This window comes from Erithacus rubecula (assembly GCF_903797595.1).
Source record: "Erithacus rubecula genome assembly, contig: scaffold_841_arrow_ctg1, whole genome shotgun sequence".
Lineage (NCBI taxonomy): Eukaryota > Metazoa > Chordata > Aves > Passeriformes > Muscicapidae > Erithacus > Erithacus rubecula.
Genome location: NW_027635495.1, coordinates 1 through 8,609, shown reverse-complemented (window position 1 = coordinate 8,609; position 8,609 = coordinate 1). Strand labels below are relative to the sequence as shown.

General features: G+C 53.5%; 1 protein-coding gene across 1 annotated transcript; it reads right to left on the bottom strand.

The window, feature by feature from the left end:
• Window positions 1-454: 454 nt before the first annotated feature.
• Window positions 455-2,223, bottom strand: LOC306816724 (uncharacterized protein; the record flags this gene model as incomplete). The annotated part of the gene is made up of 3 exons (XM_079333157.1): window positions 2,178-2,223; window positions 1,188-1,850; window positions 455-595 (listed from the first exon to the last, which is right to left on the bottom strand). Exons 2-3 carry the CDS (start codon window positions 1,812-1,814, stop codon window positions 455-457), a joined length of 768 nt encoding a protein of 255 aa, XP_079189283.1. The 5' UTR covers window positions 1,815-1,850; window positions 2,178-2,223.
• Window positions 2,224-8,609: the final 6,386 nt, after the last annotated feature.

Genomic DNA, 8,609 nt, shown 5'->3' with positions numbered 1-8,609 from the left:
AAGAATATGGTTTGCATTTTTTGGATAGAACGAGATAGGTCGTATGCATAGTTTATATGCAACAGAGTGCGTAAAGAAACTAGAATTCTAATAGGTTCAGAAGTGGTGGTGCGAGTTTGTGTCGTACCTTGTTGGGAAAATTCTGTATAAGAGTTGGTATTGAGAAGAGTTGGAGCTTTTTAGCCATCTGTCACTGCAATTTGTCAATTCCTTTTGCCATTCCTTCTGCCATTGCATTTCTGCTCAACCTTTGAGACTGATGTGATATGTAATAAGATGTGCTTTGTAATAAATAATCTTTTTAGCAACTATAAGCTGCTTTGATCAGTTAAGATAGCTTGACAAAGTTGGACCAAGAGCTCCAGAGGTTAATAATCTCACGCTCCTTGTCAGAGGTGTGAAGCTGGATGGATTTGCTGTGGCTGTGCCGGGATGGCCGCAATCCCCACTTGGCTCAGGGCGCCTGGGGCGCGGGCGAGGCCTGGCTCTGGGGGCTGAGCTGGGGAGTGCCGGGCTGGTGGGGGAACACAGTGAGGAGGCTCTCTGGGGAGGAAGAAGGCTCTGCCGTGAGCCACCAGGCCAGGCCTAGGTTTGCCTGCAGCCCATTGGAGAGAGAGAAAGAGGAAGAGTCCATCAGGGCTTAAATGACCTTTTGGGGCTTCTGGTTCTGGTGCCAGCTTGGCTAGCAGAGCAAGGTCTGTGCCCCTGCCAGCCGCTGGCTGTGGCAATGCAGCCAGAGCCCTCCCTGGTTTCACTTCAGGAGAGCCCAGGTGGCCTTTGCTTCAGCTTGAAAGGGCAGCTCTTGTTTCACTGTTGCATTTCTTGGTTTGTTCAAGCCCCTCCTGGCCCTCCAGTGCTGGAAGACACAAAGTTGCCATGCTGAAGGAAAGGCAGGGAAAGCTTGAAGAAGGCTGAAGGGAGCACTGAGATTTCCCCTTTTCCCAAGAGCTTTCTTCAGCTGAAGCTGCTGGCAAGGACCAGACTTGACAGCCCGCAATGGGTTTGTGCTTGTTTTATTTTTGGGGTCCTGCGTGGGACGTGGTATGCAGGTGCTGCACAGGCTGCGGCGAAGCATCAAAAATGCCCGCCCAGCACCCAAGGGTGGCACAAGATCTGCTCCAGCTCTGGCCTGTCCGCAGGGGACTTGGACTCCTGGCTGAGGCAGGGGCTGTGCCGGCGGGTCCCACTTCCCCCAGAGGGCACCCCACGTCCCCCAGGCAACTGGCCAAAGGCAAGGAGCCCTTGTGCAAGGCAAAGGAGGCCGGCAGAGCAGCCCACGGCCTTGCCGGCCAGGCAGGCCGAGAGGCCGGGGCCCGGCTTATGCAGCCCCCTCTCTGCCGGCAGGGCCGGCTGCCCTTTGGCACGGGGCAGATGCCGTGCCCCAGGAGCCGGCAGCCGGCTGAAGGCTGCAGCCCACGGCCCAGGAGGGAATGGGGCCGTGCAGTGCCCGGCACTGGGAGCAGGGCCCGGGCTGGGGGCTCACCGGCAAATCGTGTGAAGGCGCGCTCCTGGAGGAAGGTGCTGCGACTGAAGTCGATGAGCTTCAGCTCGCCGCTCTCCGGCCCCACGAGGAGGTTCTCCGGCTCGATGTCCCGGTGCAGGACGCCGCAGGCGGTGCAGTGCCACACGGCCTCCAGCACCTGGCAGAAAAGCCAGCGCGCCACCTCCTCGCACAGGAACTCCTGCTCCAGCAGCAACTGCAGGAGATCCCGAGATGCCTCCGGGCGCTCCATGACCAGCAGGAAGCTGTCAGGCAGCTCTAACCAGTCGAGGAGCTGGATGATGTAGGGGCAGCCAGAGCCCACCTTCTCCATGAGCACGATCTCCAGAGGAACACGGGTGCCGTCGGGCTGTGAGGAGGAGACAATGCCTCCAGCAGGCCTGATGCTGCCCTGTGGCTGCTGCGCCGGCTCCTGCCTGGGATGCCCTGGTGTCCCCCCCACCATGGGCAGCCTCCCTGGTGCTTGGGCTTCGTGCCAAGCCCCAGGGATGCTTGGCAGGTGGCCCCTGCCCAGCCCCAGCCCGATCTCCAGTATTGCCAGGCCTGCCATGCTTTGGCTCTGGCTCTGAGCCCATGCCCACCATCCCCCCGCCAATCCCCGCCAGCCACTGCCGGGCTCTTGGCTGTATCCCAGCCCTCCCCGGCCCGCCCTGTCCCGCTGGTCCTGCTCATGCACCAGCTCGTCCCACTGCTGGATGCTCTCCTGGGCCACGTGTTTGATGGCCACCTTCAAGCCATGGAGAGAGGAGGGCTGAGCTCAAGCCATTTGCCTCCCAGTACCTGCCCTATCCGTGGGGTTGTCTTTGTCTGGGACTGGGTTGCACTTGGTGGGTGATGCAGAATATGGAGAAAGAAGATGTGTATTTCAAGATGACCTTGTTTTGGGGTGAATTGCTCAAGACACTGTGCTTGTATCCATATCTGCATGTATGTATGTATATATTTTAAAAGTTTAAGTTTGAGGTAATGTGTTGGCATGGGAAGAAATTCAAGGTGGAACATGTTGTGGGTTTGGGAGGGCTTTTTTGGTGAATTATCTCCCATTTGTTACCTGAAAAGGGGGATGTGGAGAGGAGAGGGCAGTTGAGAGCAGTGGGGAATCAATGATGGGCAGTTGAGTTACAAAAGAATTGGCCAGTGACCCTCCCACTTCATTGGAAGCTTCCAGGGAGGGAGAGCGGGATTGGGCACTGGCTTGATGAGGGAAGAACCAGCTGGCTATGCTAGGAGCAGGACACTTTGGGCAGGTTTTGGTGTTGGACCCAGCACTGCTTCAGAATTCTCCTTGCCACCCATGGGTGAGCCCGTTGCTTGTGGCAGCTGCTGGTTGACAGGGACTTTTCAACACTCCCATTGCCAAGAAGACCCTCACCATCTGTGTCGGTGCTTCAGGGGAAACCGGACCACTCCACTTATTCTCTTTCTCTCTGGAGAGAGGGAGCCCCAGCTGCTGTTTGACTGGAACCTCAGCAAAGCTGCCACACCAGGATACTGCACCAGACAGGTGAGAACCAGGAAAACCAAAGCCCCATGTTCTCTGTCGCCGAGGGTGCCGTCAGCCCCAGGGCTGGCTCAGGGCTGGAAAGGCGGCCCCTGAAGCTGCCTGAGCCAACAGCGCCCCCTGGAGCCACGGCAGAGCTGCTGCAGCCACTCTGCCCCGACAGGAGCCTGCAGCGCCCTCTGCCGGCTGTGGCCAGAACTACAGCAACGGGAGAAACTGCTGGATGGGTGGGACGTGGGACTGCTTTGGGGGGTTGTTGCCCTTGTTTTGGTTGTTTATTCTCCCTTGTTGCGTGTATATATATATATATATATATTCCAGTAAAGAAATATTATTTCTTTTCCCATATCTTTTCCTGGAAGCCCCGAAATTTCAAGTTAGAACAATTTGGATGGAGGGAGCTTTCCATTCCAGGAAGATTCCCAGCCTTCATGGCAGACATGTGTCTTTCAAACTAGTGTGAAAGCTAAGACAGAGAGTACTGTGGATTTAATTAGCATATGCACTTTGATAACCAAGTTGCCTTGGCAAGAGCAAAAAGAGCTTTGAAGATTACAAGAAGATTGGATCAAGACTGGTAACAGGAAAGATGATTTAACTAAGTAGAAGTGTAAAGTTTGTCTGTGTGATGTTTAACTCAATGAATGTAATAAAAAATTACTAGCCTTCCTAAAAATGGTATATAAGCATATGTAGCTCACAGTTAATTGAGATTCTGATCATAAGTCAGTAGTCCCTGTCTCTCTCTCTCTCTCAATCATCAATAAACCAGGACAATCTGTCATCATTAATGGAAAAATTGACCTTGGAGGTAAAGGAACTCAAAGAAGCACAGTTTCAGCCCTTGCCTAGGAATTGTTCCTGATCCTCACAAAGCAGGGGCTTCTGTTGTTTGAAGAATAGTCTTTGAAGGATCTCTGCACACCAGCTTTTACCTCCCTCAGAGGGCCTCTTCCCACAGTATGTCACACCAGACTGGCACAGTTCCTATGCAGCTGATATCCATCGTCACCAACAACAGGACCACTTTAACCACCACTAGTGAGAGGGAGCATGGATCATTACATTTTCCCCACATAAGATATGAAACAGAAATCCCTGCTGTGAATCCTACCAACTCTTTCTCAATATGTACATAGAAGCAAAGATGCCTTGCACAAAATCTGCCTTCTTGGATCCCTGGTGAACAATGGCACAAAGTCCAGCAGTGTGCCCTGGAGGACAATGCTAAGACCAGTCCTTTCTGATCCTTTTTAGTAACTGAGTGATGGGGCAGAGTCTACCCTCCCACAAAATAAGGAGGAGTGGCTGATCTGTCAGAGAGAAATGCTGCCATCCACAGGGATGACATTTTAACAATGGTGACAATTCAATAACAAGTGCTGAGTCCTGTCCTTGGGAGGGAGCAACCACCAGTATCTGGTGCAACAGGCACCAGTATCTGCTGGGGGCCAGCCAGCTGGAAAACAAAAATTTGCCAGGGTCCTGCTGGACACCAGGATGCCCATGGGCTGGCAATGTGCTCCTGAAGCAATGCAGAACAGCATCCTGGGCTGCACTGGGAGCTGTGTCACAGCCCAGGGAGGGAGGGGATCCTTCCCCTCTGCCCCACACCAGTGAGGCCGGCCCTGGAGTGCTGGGCCCAGAGCTGGGCTGCCCAGTATAGGAGACAGGGACAGACTGGACAGAGTCTAGAACGAGGCCAGGAAGGTGATGGAGGGACTGGAGCATCTCTGCCATGAGGAGAGCCTGAGAGAGCTGGGACTGTCCAGCCTGGAGCAGAGCAGGCTCAGGGCAACACATTCCTGGGCAAAAATACCCGGGTGGGGGCTGCAGAGGGGACGGGACCAGGGACAGCCCCAGGGACCACAGGCACAAAGTGAAACACAGGAGGGGCCCTGTGAGCTCAAGACACACTTCTGCACTGGGAGGGTGACTGAGCAGTGGGGCAGTGCCCAGGGAGGTGGTGGAGTCTCCATGGCTGGAGAGACTCAAAAGCCTCATGGACACATCCTGGGCAGCTGGCTGGGCATCCTGGCAGCTGGGGGGCCCTGGTGGAGCAGGGGCTGGGCAAGGTGACCTCCTGAGGTGCCTCCAGCCTCACCCTGTCATTCTGTGACTCCGTGAAAAAACAGGTCGCAGTTTCCTAAGGACAAATGAAAAAGCTCCACACATGGCAGGCTTCTCCTGCCATCACCAAAATGGTTCATGTCATGTGTCTCCCTTCTGGAGATTCCTCCCTGGTGTGAGGATGCCCCTTCAAGGTCACTCCTTGAAACTGAGAGAAATGTTTGCCCATGGTCATTGGTTTGGGTGAGTAGCATCAATCTTTCATTAAGAATTGGTCTGGATAGAATTGCTTCAGTGGTGTTTGAAATATAATGCACTATACCAGAAGTTATAGTTCTCTGTACCGAGTAGTAAGTAATTCTGACAAAGATCTTTGAGTTTAATTGTGATCATAATAAACACTTTATTTGTCTATAAATATATCCCTCATCCTAAGGAACACAGCTCTATAAAGGTTCAACTACACCTATACTATCCTATAAACATTTGATTAACACCTATCCTATCCTATCCTATCCTATCCTATCCTATCCTATCCTATCCTATCCTATCCTATCCTATCCTATCCTCATCCCATCATCCATCCTACCTATCCATCCATCCATCCCCCATCCCATCCCATCCCATCCCCCACCCACCACCACCCCATCCCCACCCACCACCCCATCCCATCCCACCCCATCCCATCCCATCCCACCCCATCCCACCCATCCCACACCCCCACCCATCCCACCCACCATCCCCACCCCACCCCACCCACCCACCATCCCATCCCATCCCATCCACCATCCCATCCCATCCTCCATCCCATCCACCCATCCCCATCCCATCCCATCCCTCCCATCCCATCCCATCCCATCCATCCCATCCCATCCCATCCCATCCCATCCATCCCATCCCATCCCATCCCATCCATCCTATCCTATCCTATCCCATCCAATAACTATTGATTAACACCGTATACTACTCCTATAACAACTATTGCTAACGTATAAGACAGTATTTCCAATGCTCCGCTGGCTCCTCTCTGGAAGTTTAGGAAGCAAGGTGGTCCTTTCTGCTCCTTGTGACTCAGTGGGACTGTCTCCAGCCTGCTCCCTGTGCAGATCTCCAGGTTGTCCTGTCAGGCCCAGGCCAGCTGTGACTGCAGCAGGGACACCTGGAAGAGGCACAAGGCCCAGCTCAGACAAGCCCACGCTGGCAGCAGCATCCGCAGCCCCACGGTACCGGCTGTTGGGGCACACACAGCCTCCAACTCCAGCCCTCACCAACACTCTGCCCTTGGGGAAGGGAAAGGAACAGGCTCCCAGACTGCCCCTGAACAGAGCTCAGATGGTCAAAAAGTCCAGTTCATGGCAGAAAAACCCTCCCCATGTACATCCCTCAGCAACCACAGCTCTATTAGAGAGAGTTCTGGCAGCAATTAGGAACCCTACACTGATTTCAAAAGCACACATTTGGGGCACTGACCCATTTCTCAACACGCTGTGCATCTGCAGGAGAGAGCTACTGGAGGATTCCTCTCTGTCAGAAGTAGATGAACTTTCCTGGGCAGACTCGCTGTGAGGCAATACAAAGTAGTCTGGGGGGAACACTCTCCTAAAACTTCTGATTCTTCTCCCTTCAGGTTCCACCTGCACATTTGACAAGAGAGAGGGCCACAGAAACCTCTCAGCAAAAGTGGAGCAATAGGACCTCTGGACACCAAGGCAAGGAGATCTCTATTCAGACACCCTGAATTGCACCAGACAACACTGGGGGCACAAAGCTCTCGCTGGCAGCTGTGCAAGAGAGGCCAGTGTGTGTCCGGGGCCAGGGGGCCAGGGAGGGAGGCACTGGAGTGAAGGTGCCTTTGTGAAAGCCATGGGCTGCCACAACAGAGAGAACAAACAAAAGGCTGAGCCCACAGCTGGGACAGGGAGAGGCAAGGAAACAAGCAGAGAACTCCCAAGCACTGCCTGGGCTAACGTGCCCTGCTCCAGAGGAGCCTGGGGCTCTGCACAGGCCCTGAAAGCCCATTTTACCTCGTCAGTCCTCCTGGGCTCAGTGGTTGCTTCACCACTTCTCTGTCTTGACTTCTGCTGATGTTGCAGCCACATTGTGCACACATGCCATGGCCTTCCTGGAGTGCTCTGACAGCTGCTCCCCTTCTGCTCCAGCAGCCTGCTGGGTATTCAGAGAGGAGATGATTCCTTTAGTTCAAACACCACACAAGATGTCCTTCAGAAATCTTGATACTGGGAAGCATCCTCAAAGCACCAGCACTGCAGCTGCAGTTCAGCCCTTGCTACAAACTCTGCTCAGTTTACTTCATCACCCTGCTCACCTGCTCCATTCTGCTGCACATAGAATCCAAACCCTCACCTGTTTCCTACCCTTGCCTGTGCACAGGAGAAGCAGCTCCCCATGCCCAGCTTTTGGCCTGAAGCTGATTTGAACAGCAAGCTCCTCCACAGCCAGCCCAGGGTTAATGAGCAAACTCTCCCTCTCCCAGACTTCAGAGCATTCCACACGGGAGCAGGGAACAATGTGGGCAACCAAGCCCAGGGGCAGAAAAGCCTTCAAGCACTGCTGAAGCCTTGAAACTCCTCCACTCCTCTTTCCAGACACCAGGCACTTGTATTCCAGAAAAGCCTGAGGCTTTGCAGAGGCAGCCAAAGACCATTTTACCTGCTCGCCAGTTCTCCTGGCCTCAGTGCTCCATTCAGGCCTCTCTGTCTTCTCCTTTCTGCTGATGCAACCGGTTGCTCAGATTCCAGGCTTGGCATCTGACATAATGAACAGCTGCTCAATTCTGCTTTAAAAGCCGGCTGGGGATACAGAGAGGAGATGATGGCCTTATTTCAAACACCACACAAGCTGTACCTCAGAAATCTCCATCACTGGAAGCATCCTCAAGTTCCAGCAGTGCAGCTGCTGTTCAGACTTCCAGGTACAAAACTCTGCTCAGTTTAGTTCATCACTTTGCTCACCTGCTCCATTCCTTCTCACACTAATTCAAATCCCCACGTGTTGCCTCCCCTTGCCAGGGCACAGGAGAAGCAGCTCCCATGCCCAGCTTTTGGCCAGGAGATGATTTGAACACCGAGCTCCAGAGCTGTATCAGTCATTCCAGGCGTGCCAGGAGACAATCTGGCAGTCAATGCTCTCTGAATAAAGCCAGGCACAGACAAGGCTGCCTGCTGCAGCCCAGGAGGCTTTGCCCAAGCAGGCTGACTGACAGGGATAGGAGCTCCCAATTCTTTATGGGAAGCATCACTGGAAAATTCAGGGATGCTGCAGTGGACTGAAGGGCAATGCCAGAACGTACCTCAATACAAGTTTTCCCTTCACGATGTCCAAATGTTTCTTCAGAGTCCCTTTGGATATTTCACTCTGTTCAGTCAGCCCTCAGGACTTGAGCAATGTCTATCCATTTCTTCAAGCACCAGTCCCATGCTCTAACTCTTCCTGCATGCCTTCCCTCTCCACTTCCAATTGTTGACTGTTTTCCCCATGATTTCTCATCTCAGCTGCATGCATTACATTCTGCATTTC